Genomic DNA, 17,555 nt, shown 5'->3' with positions numbered 1-17,555 from the left:
ACTACCAAAGTTAATGTATCCTAAGAGCTACAATGGTTTTAGGAAAATGTGTCTGGTATATTATTACTGAAAATATATTGAGGCACTTCATGGGAGGCAATTAGATTTTATTAATATACTTATTTATTTATTTTTTGAGACAGGGTCTTGCTCTGTCACCCAGGCTTGAGTGCCATGGCACGATCATGACTCACTGCAGCCTCAACCTCCTGGGCTCAAGCAATCCTCTGCTCTCAGCCTCCCAAGTAGCTGGGACTACAGGCATGTACCAACATGCTGGCTAATTTTTGTATAGATACAGCGTTTCACCATGTTACCTAGGCTGGTTTTGAACTTCTGAGCTCAAGGGATCCTCCTGCCTCCCAAAGTGTTGGGATTACAGGTGTGAGCCCAGCCATGTCAACTAGATTTTAGAAAGCGACTTCAGGATTTTAGTTCCTCTTACACCAATGCTTCATCAGTATCACTCTTCCTCCTATGTTTCTCAATTTCAATTGTATATTTTTAATGGTTGCAGAAGCTCATATTCATCATAATTTTTCAATTTATGCATGTCATCTAGAATATTGAAAAGACCTTGAGATATTCTTTATTATAAACCTCTCTTTTAAAGAGATATTATTGCTTCCAATATAGAAAAAAACTAATTTTGCTATTGACCTTCAGATTGTAGAGGATTACAGGCATGAGCCACCTCACCCGGACAGGACTTTTTAATATTTTATTCACTATTGGCTTTAAAGAATAGGCAACCTGGCTGGGCGTGGTGGCTCACGCCTGTAATCCTGGCACTTTGGGAGGCTGAGGTGGGTGGATTACCTGAGGTCAGGAGTTCGAGACCAGCCTGCCCAACATGGTGAACTGCCATCTCTACTAAAAATACAGAAGATTAGCCGGGTGCAGTGGCGTGTGCCTGTAATCCCAGCTACTTGGGAGGCTGAGGCAAGAGAATCGCTTGAAGCTGGGAGGCGGAGATTGCAGTGAGCCGAGATCAGGCCACTGCACTCCAGCCTGGGTGACAGAGCAAGACTTCATCTCAAAAAAAAAAAAAAAAAGAATAGGCAACCTTAGAATCTTTTGGGGACTTATGCTGAAATCCATTAAGTTTGTCATAAATTTTTTTCATCTTTGTTGTATCCCTGCTCCCTCAAATCATTATAGCCTATATTCAGTGCTTTTGTTGGTGATGGTCGACCAAAAACCTAAATAATCCTTCTCCAGCTGTATCATTTACTGTAGGGAAAAAAATTAATGTTTACATATAGATATATTTGCATTTTGAAAATTTACAAATCTAAAAATAATTGTCAACTGTTCCACGTGGCTTACATCAGGAAATGTACCTCAAGTTATTTAACTGTGTGATATTTAGCATTTCTTACAAGATTCAAAATGACTTCAGTCAACAAATCTCCTATATTTTAATCATTTGGTTTTGCTTTTCATCTGCTAAATAGTGTGTAAATGTTCTTTGGTGTTTACATATAGTATATAATATTTATATATAGTATATAATATTTGGTATATATTTGGTGTTTATATATAGTATATAATATTTGTACAATAATATACAAGTATATATATAAACAAATATATATAGCATATATACAAATATATTGCATATTTGAAATATACAAATACATATTTGTATACTGCTGTAAATTCTATTAAGCTTCTATGCTTTGTGTAAATGAAGAAAATTCCTGTTATTATACTGCTTATACATTTTTGTAGATGGTCCTCTGAATGCTATTGTCTTGCCAAAACAGAATTGAGTTTATTATTTGTTCAGTGTAATATTTTCCTCATCATATAGAATCTGTTTTGCAGCATTGATAATTATATATTTCTAATCAGATTTGAAATTTGAATACTTAGCATTCCTGTTGATGTTTATTTCTTCATGTTTATGAAAAAAATGTGTCAAGTGCTGTACAATCTTTGCATTCTTTCCCATTTTCCAGCTGATTTTTTGTTCTCAAAGAGCCGGCAAAATTCAGAGTCCTTTGAAGTATAATAAAATAATCAGAATCTAGTCATTATTATTTCTCCTCACCCTTTGGAAAATATTTGTGTCCATTATATTTCCAAAAACTTCCAACCTGTATTATCTTTTGTAAAGATAAAAAATTTCTTACTTGAGGTGAGTAATTTTCAGCAAGAGTACATCTTTGTTTCCTATTCAAACTACTTGGCCATGTGTTTGAATTCTTTGCATTTTTAAAGTTACTTTTTTTTTTAGATTCATCAATTATTGCTGACAATGGAACTAAAAGGTAAATTTACATCTCACATTTCTGTGACACATTCACTGAAACAAACAGCCCTAAACTCTCTATTTCTCCCTAAATTTATTCAATAATCCAAATAGTTTTACTTTACTTTTTATCTAGACAGCTTTTCATCTTCTGGCTTTAGTTTGATTTTTTTTCTTATCAGTATCCTGGGAGAAATAACATTATATTAGCTTATTAAATGTTAAAGAAATATTATTAAGGCCGGGCATGATGACTCACGCCTGTAATCCCAGCACTTTGGGAGGGTGAGGTGGGTGGATCACAAGGCCAGGAGTTCAAGACCAGCCTGACCAACACGGTGAAACCCCATCTCTACTAAAAATACAAAAATTAGCCAGGTGTGGTGGCACATGCCTGTAATCCCAGCTACTCAGGAGGCTGAAGCAGGAGACTCGCTGGAACCCGGGAGGCGGAGGCTGCAGTGAGCTGAGACTGTGCCACTGTACTCCAGCCTGGGCATCAGAGCGAGATCCTGTCTCAAAAAAAAAAAAATATGTATATATATATATGTACATAATTAAAACATAATAGTAGTTTATCCTAGAACTTAAAACTTTAAAAAATATATATAATAAGCCATGAAACTTTACCAGCAGTTAGCTTTTCTCCTTAAGAAATTTTCTTTAACAACCCATAAACAATAGCTATGATACAATTGACAATTCATGATATAATAGTCTCTAATTTATGAATATAAAATCATTATTTTATGAATATATAATGGCCTGTGATCATTAATTACCACAAAAGTGAGTTATGTTATAATAAATCTGTAGATCTAAATTAGGAATTCAGAGCTACCATTCAGGCAGACAATATGAACTGTAATGCAAAACTTCAAATTTAGCCAATACACAAATACTAATACAGGATTTAAAAAAAAATTAGATAAAAATCAAAACAAGAGTTGGAAAACAACTCCTTGTTTGGAAGCAGTAGTTATTGCGGCACTCATTACTTAAACCAATAAGGTCTTTGTCAAACACTCTCTGCTTCAGCTTATGAAGTAAATGTCAACCCTGTTAGAAAATCTATTTCCATCTGAAAGAAAATTGTCATAAAAAAGGATTTTTGTTAGAGAAGACATTTGATTGTTATTTGTCAGGAAACTATTTTAATAAGAATATGTCATCTACCTTTAGAGTTAGCAGTTAAATAAAAAAGTGAAAAAAATTCAACATGATGATGTCTGTGATATGCATAGTTTCTGTCTTTCTTTTTTTTTTTTTTGAGACGGAGTTTCACTCTTGTTGCCCAGGCCGGAGTCCAATGGTGCGATCTTGGCTCGCTGCAACCTTCACCTCCCAGGTTCAAGCGATTCTCGTGCCTCAGCCTCCTGAGTAGCTAGGATTACAGGCATGCCCCACCACGCCCGGCTAATTTTTTGTATTTTTAGTAGAGACAGGGTTTCTCCATGTTGGTCAGGCTGGTCTTGAATTCCTGACCTCAGGTGATCTGCCTGCCTTGGCCTCCCAAAATGCTGGGATTATAGGTTGGATAGTTTCTTTAGATGTCATGCCCTTGAGCAATAAACAACCTGAACAACTGTCCTTAGCTACTCCAAAATTTACGTGGTCATTACAGCTAATACAATCTGTGTAGTAAATGAAAGGTAGTTTAAGGGATTTTGAGACCTCTGTTTGGATGCTGGTTTTGTTGTTTGCTAACTGCGACCTTGAGCAATTCACTTATCACTCAGTTACCTCAGCTACAAATGGGGATAAGTATGCCTCATCCTTTAAACTGCTGACCGGAGGTCACACGAGATATCCCCAGTTCTGAGTAGTCAATGAAATTGTAAGACGTGCATAAGGTTTCCATTTTGCACTTGTTAAAAATGTGCTTGCGGCCGGGTGCGGTGGCTCATGCCTGTAATCCCAGCACTTTGAGAGGCCGAGGCCAGTGGATCACTTGAGGTCAGGAATTTGAGACCAGCCTGGCCAGCATGGTAAAACCCCATCTCTACTAAAAATACAAAAATTAGCTGGACATTGTGGTGGGTGCCTGTCAACCCAGCTACTCAAGAGGCTGAGGCAGGAGAATCACTTGAACCCGAGAGGCAGAGGTTGCAGTGAGCCGAGATCACGCCACTGCACTCCAGCCTGGGCGACAGAGCGAGACTCTTGTCTAAATAAACAAAGAAGTAAGTAAAATGTGCTTGCTTAAAAAAATTTTTTTATTATGTTTTTAAATTGAATGAAGGATATGTGCAGAGCTAGTGAAGGATGGTAATATGGGATCAGTTCCCGTTAAGTCATCTGTGGACAGTTCTGGCTTCATGTGTTCACTGGTGCTCTTTTGTAGGAGCCCAAGAGGCTGACAGTTTAATTTCTTAGGATGCCAAATGTTAAGGCACTTGTTTGATGTTTGCAAATAAGCTGCTGTGTAAAATGAAAACCTGATGGTGATCTTTAAAGCAACCCCAACCAATAAATGTCTCTGTAATAAACCTCAAGAGGACACAGGGTTTCTATTTTGAGAAATGAAATTCTGCAAAAACAACCAGAAAAACATTTAAAGTCCTAGAAATGGTGAGAGTATTGACTTGAGAGAAAGCCAGGAGGAAGTTTGCTCAAACATCCCCCTCACCTCTGCTCCTGATGGCTCCACTCGATTATGGCAGCACATCTATGGCCAGCCTGAAAAAGAGCAAAGGGAATGTGTCCAACTCCTCATTCATTCAATGAGCATTTATTGAGGGCTGCTGTGTTCCAGGCACTGGCCTAGAAGCCGGGCAGATAAGTGAAATCAGACATGATCTCAGTCCACTGGGCTCTTGAAGTTCATGAACTGTCTTTCTTGCCCTCTGTCTTCCCAGGTCCTGTTCCTCCCTCCTTCTGCATCCTAGGTGACAGCCTTCCTTTCACCCTCAGGTGTACAATGCTCCCTCTCTTAGCAATGATTTCAGATGTTCATTGAAGGAAAAATGGCTGGATATTCCAACTGCCATGCCTTCACTCCAAGCACCCTCCCACCTGGTATTTCCACAGCCTCAGCACTGCCTGTAGGAATCCTTCCTACACATCCGTGACCACAACAAATGCCACCTCCTCCATGTAGTCTTCCCTCGTCACTCAAGTTAGAAACAACCTGCTCCTCCTTTCTGATCCAATAGTCCTTTCTCTGTACATCTTTTTAGCTCTGATTATACACCTACCTTTTGTTACAGCTGCTATGGTTGCCACGGATATTCTCCTCGCTAAATTGGGGTGGGGGGGTGAGCGTGGGGTAGCACTCTCTGAATCCAGGGCCCATGCCCCATTCTTCTGTATCCTTGCAACCTGTCTCACACTGCTAAGGACATACCATATGCTAAAGAGTAGTTTGACTGGATTGGATTTTTTTTTCTTTAATTTTAGCTACCCAGAATTAAATTGATCAATCCCTGTAGTGGCATTCTTACATCATGGGTCCACGAACTGTTCTTATGTTCTATTTATTTCATATTTTTGAGTCTTCTTTGTTCTCCATTTCCCATCCGCTCCACCCATCCCACCCCACTCCTGTTATAGACACACTGTCTTGTTTTATTAACGTATGACCTTCGAATCTATCTTCCATAATGTTATTTGCACACTTGTGTAAGCTTGAGTAATACTTGAGATTGTTGGGATTGAATTTGCCTTTGGCTGAGGGAATGAAACACCTCCACTGGAATTTCAGGCACCAGCACCTGCAAGGAAGTTTTCTGAGGCAGTGACTCTTGGAATCACAGCGGGAGGTAGTCAGCAGCTTAGTCCAGGGGCGGCGGACTTATCCAGCTTCCGCTTCTGCTTCTTCTCCAGGCTCCCCCAACCTCAGAGCCTCCTTGTTGCCTCACGCCTGGACTCTGCCCCTCTGGTAGAGCCTTTCTACACAGCCACTGCACTGCCAGCCAGGAGGCTCCGGGGGGAATTCTTGTGTCCAAGCAATTGCTGTCCTCTTGACACATCGTTGTTTGAGAACACCCAATCTTTTCCTCCTGAATCTTTTGGCTTGCACCCCTGGATGTAGCATAGCACACTTTTGGCAAATAAGGCAAAATGCTCCTCTCTTGCCCTATGGTGAAGAAATGCCATGAGTCCTTAGATCAGCAATTCTCAAACTCTTTGGCCTCCAGACCCCTGTACACTCTCAAAAAGTACTCAGGAACCCAAAACACTATTGTTTATGTAGTTTATATCTATTCATATTGACCATATCAGAAATTAAAACTAAGAAAATTTAAAAATATCTAATCTCCTTAGAAAATAGTACTAAAGCCATTAGATCTTAAACATAACACTTTGCATGAAATATAACTATTTCCCAAAGCATGAAGAATTTAATGAAAAGAGAAGCACTGTTTTATGCATGTACAAATCTCATTATTCATATCTAGCTCAACAAAAGACAGCTGAGTTCTCAGGTCTGCCTTTGCAATCAGTCTCGTGCCATACCACATGTCACATAAACTTTGGGAAACTCCACTGTATGCTTGAGAGAAACTGAGAGTGAAAAAGGCAACTAGTGTCTTAGTATTATTAAGAGAGTCGTTTTGACCTCATGAACCCTCTGAAAAGATCTCTGGAACCCCCAGGGGGTCCCTGGATACACTTTGAGAACTGCTGCCTAGATCATTGGTTTCTTGATGACAAGGCCATTTTTTATTCATCCTTACAGACTGGGTAATTTATTTATTTATTTATTTATTTATTTATTTATTTATTTAAACTTAAAGACCAATGTAATAGGACAGACTGGGTTTTAAACAGACTGTGTAGTTGGCACTCAGTAAACTTTACTTGAATTGTTTGGAAATGTCTGTGTCATGAGGGTTTATCGCTCCATCGTCAGCATCCAGGGACATGCTATACTCACTGTAGTGATGCTGCTATTGCTGAAGGCGTTTGGATTCTCCTTGGAGGCTGACCTTTAGAGAAATTGGTAGTTCTGTTGAATATCCTCAGTGACGTCATATCTTTGTTCTCTGAGGAGCACTTCGATTTTTGGAAACAGCCAGAGTGAAATCTGGCTTATAATACAAGTAGTCAAATTGGGTAACACTGTATTTTGGATCTGTAAAAAGGAATACTGATTTCCTAAAACTGGGATGGCAGATCTACTTTAATGGCCATTTCTCTAATTTTACACACATATTTACACCTGTGCAAATGACGTTTGTCGCAGTTTAATAATTACATCATAATTTCAAGAGTAAAAAGTGGAAACAATCTAAATTTACTACTAGGTGACCAGTTAAATAAACTGTGAGCAGCCATAGAGCAGAACACTCTGAAGAGGAAGAAAGGAATGAGAAAGTTCTGTATGTATTAATAATAAATTAACTCCTAGATATATTAAGTGAAAAAGCAAAAGGCAAAACAAAGTATGTAGTACACTATCATCTGTAAAGAAGATGCCTGTAAGGTGAGTGTGTTTCTGTGTGTGTGTGTGTTTGCTCATGTATGCATATGGTGCACAATAAACTAGGCATGCTGGTTTCCTCCAGGGAGGAGAACTAGATGGCTGGGGTCAAGAGAAGATGAGCAGCTTTTCCAGGACTATCCTTTTGTACCTTTTGAATTCTAAAACCATCTGAATGTGACCTAATGAAACAAAAACTTCAAAAGTCCCAAACTGAAAAGGTGATGATGTCCTCCCCTTACAAAATTAAAAATAAAAACAATTTTAACACTGAGAAAAACTATTCTCTAAAAGAATTATCTGTATTTCCTGGCCAATAACACAATTGTTAGAAGAAATGTACAATGTACCAGGTGACATGTGGAAGGGGACAACAGAAGGGGGCAATGACAGGCACTTGTGAAAACATTCACCTTTTTCTTGATCACGTCTTGTTCCTCTTCTCATCCTTGCTTCATTTCACAAATAGGGGAAATGAGTCCAAGTAGGTGAAGTGACTCATCTGTGCCACCTGGGCTCTTGGTTCCAATGCTTGCCTTGTTAGAGAGGGGATTTCCTGACTGCTCCTGCAGCTCTCTTTGCTAGGATGTGGTAGGAGTTGGGGGAGGAGAGGGTGGCAGATCCTCTTTCATTTGGCCTTAAGCGCACCTCCCTCTTTGCCTCTCACCCTGAGCAGGGCTGGCGCCTGAGGCCAGTGAACACCTGTGGAGGTGGCTGTGGGACAGCATCTTCCCCTGCTGTTTCTCTTCCTTCTTCCCCTTGGCCACCCAAACCCAGGCAGGTGTCCTCCCCAACCCCAGGACACTGTTCTTGGTGTTTCATAGGCACGTGTCCTCTTTTTCTGAAATTGACATTACCCAGTTCAATATCACCTACTTTACCAGAGTACTTTGGGCTCTTTCAAATCAATTTCTGCTTCGAAGGCTAAAGATTTGTCATCAGCTAAGAGGTTCAAAAGTCTGTGGTGTAGGCTCTCCAAAATTCTGGCAGAGGTCAGGTGACCCTAGCTTTTATAAAGGAGTCTTTGGCATTCATTCATTCATTCATTTATTGAAGAAATACGTATTGGACCTGTTCATTGCATGAGGCACTTTCTAGACACAGGGGATGAAATGTTGGCCAAAACTGATAAGGTCTCTGTTCTTATGAAGCTCACATTCATGTGATGAGAGGCTGACAATAATCAAGTAAACAAATAAATGATCAAGGTAACTTCAGATACTAATAGATGAGAGGGCGATGTGACAGATAGGGGCAGGGGAGCCACCTTTCGATTTGTGCTGAATTCTATCTGAAGATGCCTTCACCAAGAGAGAGGTGCTGTCTCCATGGCCTTTGAGGCCCTCCCCTCCAGTGGTGAGATTTTAACAATCTCCCCATCTGACAGGTTCCCATGCAGGAATGAAAGACAGGGAGGAGAAGAGGGGGGCCAGCTCCCTGAGTCCTGTGTCCACCAGCTGCTTCTAAATACCTCTGAGAAACTCTGCTTCTAGCTAAGGGGACCTACTTCTCTTGGGAATCTCAATACTTGGAACCAGAACTTCCTGGATGGACCCTTTGGCAAAATGAATTGGACCAATTGTAGGTTCCAGTACTGGAGAGCCAGCAATGCCTCCCTGGACAGTCCCACCCAATTACTCTGCTCAGGTAAGACCAACTGAAAACTAGACCAATACAAATGGTTGTTATTCCTGTCTTCTGTTTGTTTGTTTGTTTGTTTTTGTGACAAGGTCTTGCTCTGTCACCCAGGCTGGAGTACAATGGTGTGATCATGGCTCACTGCAGCCTCGACGTCCCTAGCTTAAGTGATTCTCTTATCTTAGCCTCTCAAGGAGCTGGGACTACAGGCATGCAGCAGCACACCCAGCTAATTTTTGGATTTTTTTTTTTTTTTTAAGTAGAGATGAGGTCTAGCTATATTGCCCAGGCTGGTCTCAAACTCCTGAGTTCAGGCGGTCCTCCTGCCTCGACTTCCCAAAGTGTTGGGATTATAGGCATGAGCCACTGCGCCTGGCTCGTTATTACTGTTGAATAATAGTCTGATCACTGAGTTCTTAAACAACTCCATGAGGTAGGTATTCATATTCTGTCTGTTTCACAGATGAGGCTCAGAAAAGCTAAGTGTTTGTCCTAAGATCACAGTTAGGAAGTGTCTGAGACCCAGGTCACTGTGAGGGAAGACAGAGACCCTCTCATATTGTTTTATATTGTTTTATACTCAGTACCTGCTTTAAGAAAAAACACAGCAAGAAACTACCATCAGAGTGAACAGGCAACCTACAGAATGGGAGAAAATTTTTGCAACCTACTCATCTGACAAAGGGCTAATATCCAGAATCTACAATGAACTCAAACAAATTTACAAGAAAAAAACAAACAACCCCATCAAAAATTGGGCAAAGGACATGAACAGACACTTCTCAAAAGAAGACATTTATGCAGCCAAAAAACACATGAAGAAATGCTCAACATCACTGGCCATCAGAGAAATGCAAATCAAAACCACAATGAGATACCATCTCACACAAGTTAGAATGGCCATCATTAAAAAATCAGGAAACAACAGGTGCTGGAGAGGATGTGGAGAAATAGGAACACTTTTACACTGTTGGTGGGACTGTAAACTAGTTCAACCATTGTGGAAGTCAGTGTGGCGATTCCTCAGGGATCTAGAACTAGAAATACCATTTGACCCAGCCATCCCATTACTGGGTATATACCCAAAGGACTATAAATCATGCTGCTATAAAGACACATGCACACGTATGTTTATTGCAGCACTATTCACAATAGCAAAGACTTGGAACCAATCCAAATGTCCAACAACGATAGACTGGATTAAGAAAATGTGGCACATATACACCATGGAATACTATGCAGCCATAAAAAATGATGAGTTCATGTCCTTTGTAGGGACATGGATGAAACTGGAAAACATCATTCTCAGTAAACTATCACAAGGACAAAAAACCAAACACCGCATGTTCTCACTCACAGGTGGGAATTGAACAATGAGAACTCATGGACACAGGAAGGGGAACATCACGCTCCAGGGACTGTTGTTGGGTGGGGGGAGGGGGGAGGGACAGCATTAGGAGATATACCTAATGCTAAATGACGAGTTAATGGGTGCAGCAAACCAACATGGCACATGGATACATATGTAACAAACCTGCACATTGTGCACATGTACCCTAAAACCTAAAGTATAGTAATAAAATAAAATAAAATAAAAACATTAAAAATTAGCCAAGCTTGGTGGCTTGGGCCTATACTCCCAGCTACTCAGGAGGCTGAGGCAGGAGGATGGCTTGAGCCCAGGAGGTTGAAGCTGCAGCGAGCCATGATCATGCCACTGTGCTCCAGTCTGGGCCACAGAGTGAGACCCTGTCTCCAAAAAAATAAAAAATAAAATAAAGTTATATAACAAAGCCTGATATTTGTAGTGTTTTCTAGTTAACAGAGTACTTCATATGAGCTCATTGAATCTTAAACAACTCTGTAAGGTGTCCACCTTAACGTACCTCTCATTAGGGTTAAACTTTGGTGTATGGAATGAGGCCTTTAATCAATAAAAAGTTTAATCTGAAAGGAAGGGGAAAGGTGGTAGAGGTGCCTGGGGGGCAAGAAGCAACTGTCTATAGAGTGCTGTCCTAAAGACACATGAAGCCATGTTGTCATTCTGTCTAGACCTGCTGGACTGCACCCTAAGCCATGACATGTTGACTGTGCAAAAAGCCATTTAGCTGGGGGGATGCAGAAGGTAGACAAATACTGCATAAAGTAAATGGCTTTTGAAGTAATACTGATAACAATAATAAATGATCTGAATTTGAACCCTGATTCTGCTACTTAAACAACTCTGTGACATTGAGCAAGTTAACCTCCCCAGACTTGAGTTGCTTTATCTTAAAATAGTGTTCATGATATATTCCTTGTAAGGTTGTTCTGAGGATTAAAGAAGCATATATAAAGCAGCTGATATAGTGGCTGGTACTGAAAAATAGTAAAATATTTTATTGCTAATAATAGATTTTTAAAAATACATTTAAAAACTGGTGGAGATACATACAATTACTGAAAAATGATAATTCATTGCTATGTAGGTTGCAGTGAAATAGATACGCTCAAATGCTGCTAGTGGTGTAGTAAAACGGACTTGAAAGCAGAAGGTCAATATGATTCAAGAGCCATAAAGACGTTTCCTTTAACTTCAATATCTGCTCCTGGAGCTTTAAATTAAGGAAATAATCTAAAATAAACAAAAAAAAATAGTATGTACAAAGGTATCCATCACAGTGTAGTTGCCCATAGTAAAACCCTGGGAATGACTGAATGATGACCCAAAGGAATGGTTAGGAATTTAGGGTTAGATCAGCAAGGCATTTTTTTTTTTTTTAAATGGAGTCTCACTGTGTTGCCCAGGCTGGATTGCAGTGGCACGATCTCAACTCACTGCAACCTCTGCCTCCTAGGTTCAAGTGATTCTCCTGCCTCAGCCTCTTGAGTAGCTGGGATTACAGGCGTGCACTACCACATCCGGCTAATTTTTGAGTTTTTAGTGGAGACGGGGTTTCACCATGTTGGTCATGCTGGCCTCCCAAAGTGCTGGGATTACAGGCCTGAGCCACCGCGCCCCGGCCAGCAAGGCAAAATATTTAGCAGCCATTACAAGTACTATGAAAACTGTTTGGATGCAGAGACACCCACATTTGCAAACATCCTGAAAGCCTGGTAGAGTGTGAAGACAGAAAAGAAAGCAAAGTGGCAGAAATACAGTTAAAAGGGCATGAGGCTACCAGAGGGGGCAAGCCTTATAGACCTTGTTCAAGATCATGGGTTTCATCCTAATTGCAATGGGAAGCTACTGGAGAATTCTGAGCAGAGGGTGACATAACCAGAATGGTGGGTTTTAAATGATCCTTCCCTATAATGTGGAAAACTATTCTTTTAAATGCAAGTATGCAGACAAGGCATTATGCAAAAATGTATTAGGGTGATTGCACAGAGAGTAGGGTTTTTTCTCCCTTGTGGAAATTCCCCAATCCTATTTCTGACACTTCATATGAAAGCTGCATGTGCAGTCTTATTATTATTTTGCAAGCCTGGGGCTGGGGCAAAAAAAGGAAAAAAAAATCCCCAATCCTGTGGACATAACATTCCCTACCTTAAAATAGAGAAAACAGTTATCCTACAGAGAGTAGCTGTGTTTTCTGTGAAAAATTGTGTCCCACAAATGTAGGAGACTTTATGCACAGAGTGGGGAGGCTTGGGAAGGAGGCTGTTATCTTACAAAATGGGCTACGGGGTGGGGTAGGAGGTGAAAGTGTGTTATCGACCTCGATCAGAGGTTCCTTTTCCAGTGGGTGACAAACCATCAAAAAGAGCTTCCTGTTGATGTTACAGTTGTTATAACTTCACTTATCACTGTTTGATCTCCCCTAACATCCTACCCTCGGGGCAGGAGTCTGTCAGCTCAAAGCAGAGATAAGGGGGCCACATGTCCCAGGGCTTGGCAGATGGAGCCCTGAACCCAGACCTCAGTAGGAAGCATCAGCGTGCATCCATTCCCAGTAGCCTCTGAGCAGGAGCAGGCAAAGTCCCTTCTTTTTGAAATAGGGCATCACTGTGTCACCCAGGCTGGAGTGCAGTGGCATGATCATGACCCACTGCAATCGCTGACTCTGGGGCTCAAATGATTTTTTCACCTCAGCCTCCCGAGTAGCTGGGACTACAGGTGCATGCTACCACATCCAGCTAATTTTTTTGTACATACAGACACACACACAGAGAGACACATACACAACATAGCAAAACCTCATCTCTATATGTATGTTGCCCAGGCCGGTCTCAAACTCCTGGGCTCAAGCTATCTATCTGCCTCGGCCTTCCAAAGTGCTGGAATTATAGGCTGAAGAGTCTTTTGGAGCAAATCATCTTCTCATCATCGGCAAGTGTTTGCATGTAGTAGGGAGTGGACACGATGCATGTATACACCATGCATGTGTAACACAGCACCTTAATTCACTTATTTATCCATGCCACAAACATGTATCGAGCACATACTAGGTACAGGCACAATCCTGGCTGGTGGGAATGCAGAGAACAAGACACAGACTTCAGTAATTCTGACTTTGCTGTTTAAAGCAGAATGGTGGATGACATGTAATACACAAAACCGTGAGATTTTAGAGCAGAAAGGATGCTGGAAATAATCTAATCAAAAATTCTTACAATGAGATATAAGAAAAGTGTAGTCCAGAGAAGACAAATGCCTCAGATTTTTAGGCCATTGAAGTTCAAGTCAAGTGAATTTTCTACTAAACTCTGATGTGTCTCATAAAGATGGAAGCATATGGCTGCAACGCAGTCCAGCATGAGTGTGCACAGAAGTGTAGCTTAAATAAAGGAATCATTATCTCTGGTACGTGATAAAAATGCCTCATCATTGTCCTTAATCAACTGAGGATCTCTAAAATGATACTGAAATATGTTGTGTTCAAAGATCTTTAACAACCCTATGATCTTGTGAATCTTGGAGTGGCAGCATGGAAGGTTCTGGTCCAAGAGTGGTCCACACAGAGGCTAGAGCTGTATGAATGTTACGTGACATTGGGTGCTGCCATATGTACACTGGGTTCCTGTGAATGGATAATAGAAATAGCAGGCCAAGCATCTTGGCGTGATCCCCACAGTTAGCTGTAGCTTGAATTGATTACTTAGTGTCCATGGCTGAGTCAGGAGCAGAGTGAAGTGTGTATTGACACTGGCAGGGCAAACCTAGAGCAGGTGGAGAGCCCAGTTAGGAAATCACTCCATGTGGCTCCCAGGTTCTGCTTTCCTCAAATCTTGAGTAATAAAGGGGCTTCATGTTTTTAACATGAACTGTGCAAAGCGAAGCAAACTGCAGCAATAGACGTAATTCCACAGTGAGCTGTGATACATCAACGGGTCATAAAACACTGAAAGGGACTCAGCCCAAGGGGTGGCTTTCTGACTTGCATTTAGAGAATAAAAATGTTAATAGCGGCCGGGCGCTCTGGCTCACGCCTGTAATCCCAGTACTTTGGGAGGCTGAGGCGGGTGGATCACGATGTCAGGAGTTCGAGACCAGCCCCTGACCAGCATGATGAAACCCTGTCTCTACTAAAAATACAAAAATTAGCCAGGTGTGGTGGCACTCGCCTGTAATGTCAGCTACTCAGGAGGCTGAGGCAGGAGAATCGCTTGAACCTGGGAGTCGGAGGTTGCAGTGAGCCGAGGTCACACCATGGCACTCCAGCCTGGGCAACAGAGGGAGACTCTGTCTCAAAAAAAAAAAAAAATGTTCATAGCTACCATCTCTTTTTCACTACAGAAAGGACATTCTGTTAAGTGCTTTGCTTACTTATTTATGTTATTTAACCTTAAACAACCTTATGAGATTTAAAAAATATCAGATATTTATTATTAACCCAATTTTACAGATGAAAAAACTGACAATCAGAGAGGTTAAGTAACTTTTCCCAAGTCACCCAGTTGCCAAGTAGTGGAACCAGGATTGAAACCTGACTATATCCAACTCAGAAGCTGTTACTCAAATTGCACCAGGCAATTTGTTCACAGCAAGGGACTGACATCATAGAGGCCTACAAATCTCTGTTTTCTTGTCTGTTTTATATCTGGGTCATTTTACCCTCCTCCCATTCTTCTTTTCTCTTAAGTTTCTATTTTGGGGTTTTAGGCCCCCCAAAGAGCCTGAAATCAGCCTTCCTTCCCTTCCTGCTGTTATCCTACAAACTGCAACAGCCATCTTTGGTTTGCCTCATTTGATGCTTAATGACAAAGAAGTTGTCCTCATAGGTTGGAAAGGATCTTTGCTAATATCTAGAGACCTACTTCTTCATTTTATAGAGGAAGAACATGAGTCCCTTTAGGGGAAAACAAATTGTCTGAGCTCATGTGGCACACTGGTGCCAGAGCTGGGACTTGATCTTAGGCCTCTTAACTCCTCCTTTAGTGTTCTTTCCACTCTACCTGGCTGCGTGTGTATTTGTGGTATCTAAATGTGTGCCCACAGGGAGAGAAAGAGATCACTAATCTCCTCCATCTACACAAACTGTCTGTACCAGGGAGCTGGGCAGAACATGGCCAAAAGAAACAGGAGGCATTATCTCTCCCTTCACCCTGCTGTACCCAACGAGCGAGATTGCTATCTTCTGAGTGGTAGTGCCCCCGCCTTGTTGGAAATGTTGAAACACTTGTGACTGACCTCCAGTGACACAGAAGCTTCTGGGTAGGGGCTGGAGACGGGTCGGGGAGATATTTCCATTAGGACATCGCTGAAACACAGACTGGGATCAGACTGTGCTCATAGTCCCAGGGGTAAGTACTGTCTGTGGAGACAGGATTTTAAATTAGTTTGAAATGTGCATTTGTTTGCAAGCATATATGTGTAGAAGTTTTAGAGAGGATTCTCTGTTTATGTGCTGAGATTCCACGGTGCGGAATTCAACTTGCAATCAGCTTACAGTGAGCCTAAGATTACACTTTATGGACATGAATTTCTTGTGCCTGAGACCTGAGATCTGTCTACACTAGCAGCAGCAGCCATCAGGGCTCCGGCCAGAAGGTACATGGATTTTGGGTCCAGCAAAAACTGGTTCCAAATCCTCACTCTGCTAAACTTTTGTGAGCCTCAGTTTCCTTATCTGTAAAATGGGCATAAAACACCCACCTTACAGGGTTGCTACATGGATTCAGACAATGTACATTTAGTGCCAGTACAGGGCTCCACCAATAGCAGCTATGAAGTTTCCTTTTTCAGTCAAATGGGAACCAGATCTCAGAGAATATCTTCCCCCATAAACATCCTATAGGAGTGTTTTCCCTGAGAAAACACTCTGAGCAGCAAAAGACTAGTATGTGTGGAGGGAAGAGAGCCAGCCTGGGAGTTTTAAAATTTTGTGAATAGAGGTCAGAGAATGTGCACCATCAAAGAAAAAAGCCATGTGAGCATCTGGGCAAGGAAAAGCTAATAACAGCACAAAACAGAAACAGTCGACCCTTATATGGAGCTTACTATCTGCCGAGGACTGTTCAAAGAGTTTTACGCAGATTGGCCCATTTATTCCTCACAACCTTAAAGACGTTAAGAGCCTTATTTTCCAGTTGAAGAAACCGAGGCACCAAGGTGTTAAGGGACTTCACTGAATCAGTGAAAGAAAACTCTTCTGGAGAATTTCATTACAGAAGCGTTAGATCAGGCCTTTCTCCATCTCTCCAACCTGGGAGGGGCTCAGACAATGCTGTGCTGGAAAGCATGTATCATGTACTCAAGGAAGACTTGTTGATTGGCTGATCCTGCTTCTCGTTTTGTGTGTTGACCTATTTTGTGAGCTTTGGCAATTCTACCCAATTAAATGCCTTGAGTAGGATCTGTTACATAATTGGTGGAGCCCAGTACAAAATGAAAATCCGGGGTCCCTTACTCAAAAATTATTATGAATTTAAAGATGACAGCCACAAAGCATTAGGCCAATGATGGGGTCCTTGTGAACACAGGGCCCTACTAGTCTGCACGGGTTGCAAGTCCATGAAGCCAGCACTGGCCCTGAATCCTGACAAGGAGGCAGGAACGGTACTGGAAGTTTCCATGGTCTCATGTAGCCCTCCTAATAATTCCGAGCTCCCCCCGACCCCCGGGTTGGAGAGATGGAGAAAGGCCTGGTCTAACTCTTCTGTGCTAAAGTTCTCCAGAAGAGTTTTCTTTCATTGATTCAGTCAAGTCATTTAACACCTTGCTGCCTCAGTTTCTTCAACTGGAAAATAAGTCAAATAAAGAGACATTTGACTGCCCAATTGAAAGAAGAGAAAAGCGAGACTCTGAGACAT

At 41.4% G+C, this 17,555-nt stretch overlaps 1 protein-coding gene and 1 non-coding gene across 7 annotated transcripts in view; both read left to right on the top strand.

Annotated features, from left to right (window-relative positions):
- RHEX (regulator of hemoglobinization and erythroid cell expansion) overlaps positions 1-17,555 on the top strand; it is a 41,105-nt gene that overhangs the window by 8,083 nt on the left and 15,467 nt on the right. The window contains exons 2-3 of one of the 6 annotated variants that reach the window (XM_063613672.1): positions 2,243-2,276; positions 9,070-9,329. The exons of 1 other annotated variant lie outside the window; for it this stretch is intronic. In XM_063613672.1, coding sequence (XP_063469742.1) covers positions 9,291-9,329 — 39 coding nt within the window. In that variant the 5' untranslated portion in view covers positions 2,243-2,276; positions 9,070-9,290. Of the gene's footprint in view, positions 1-2,242; positions 2,277-7,515; positions 9,330-15,945; positions 16,047-17,555 lie in introns of those variants that run through there. 4 more of the 6 variants (XM_063613673.1, XM_063613674.1, XM_063613671.1 and 1 more) reach the window with 4 other exon arrangements.
- Positions 12,706-12,794, top strand: LOC129459078 (small nucleolar RNA SNORD60). Its single transcript, XR_008649886.1, has one exon. It is a non-coding gene; the product is annotated as a small nucleolar RNA SNORD60 (small nucleolar RNA).

The sequence above is a fragment of the Symphalangus syndactylus genome, chromosome 19 (assembly GCF_028878055.3).
Source record: "Symphalangus syndactylus isolate Jambi chromosome 19, NHGRI_mSymSyn1-v2.1_pri, whole genome shotgun sequence".
Lineage (NCBI taxonomy): Eukaryota > Metazoa > Chordata > Mammalia > Primates > Hylobatidae > Symphalangus > Symphalangus syndactylus.
Note: the sequence above shows the minus strand (reverse complement) of the source record. Positions and strands in the feature narration are given on the sequence as shown.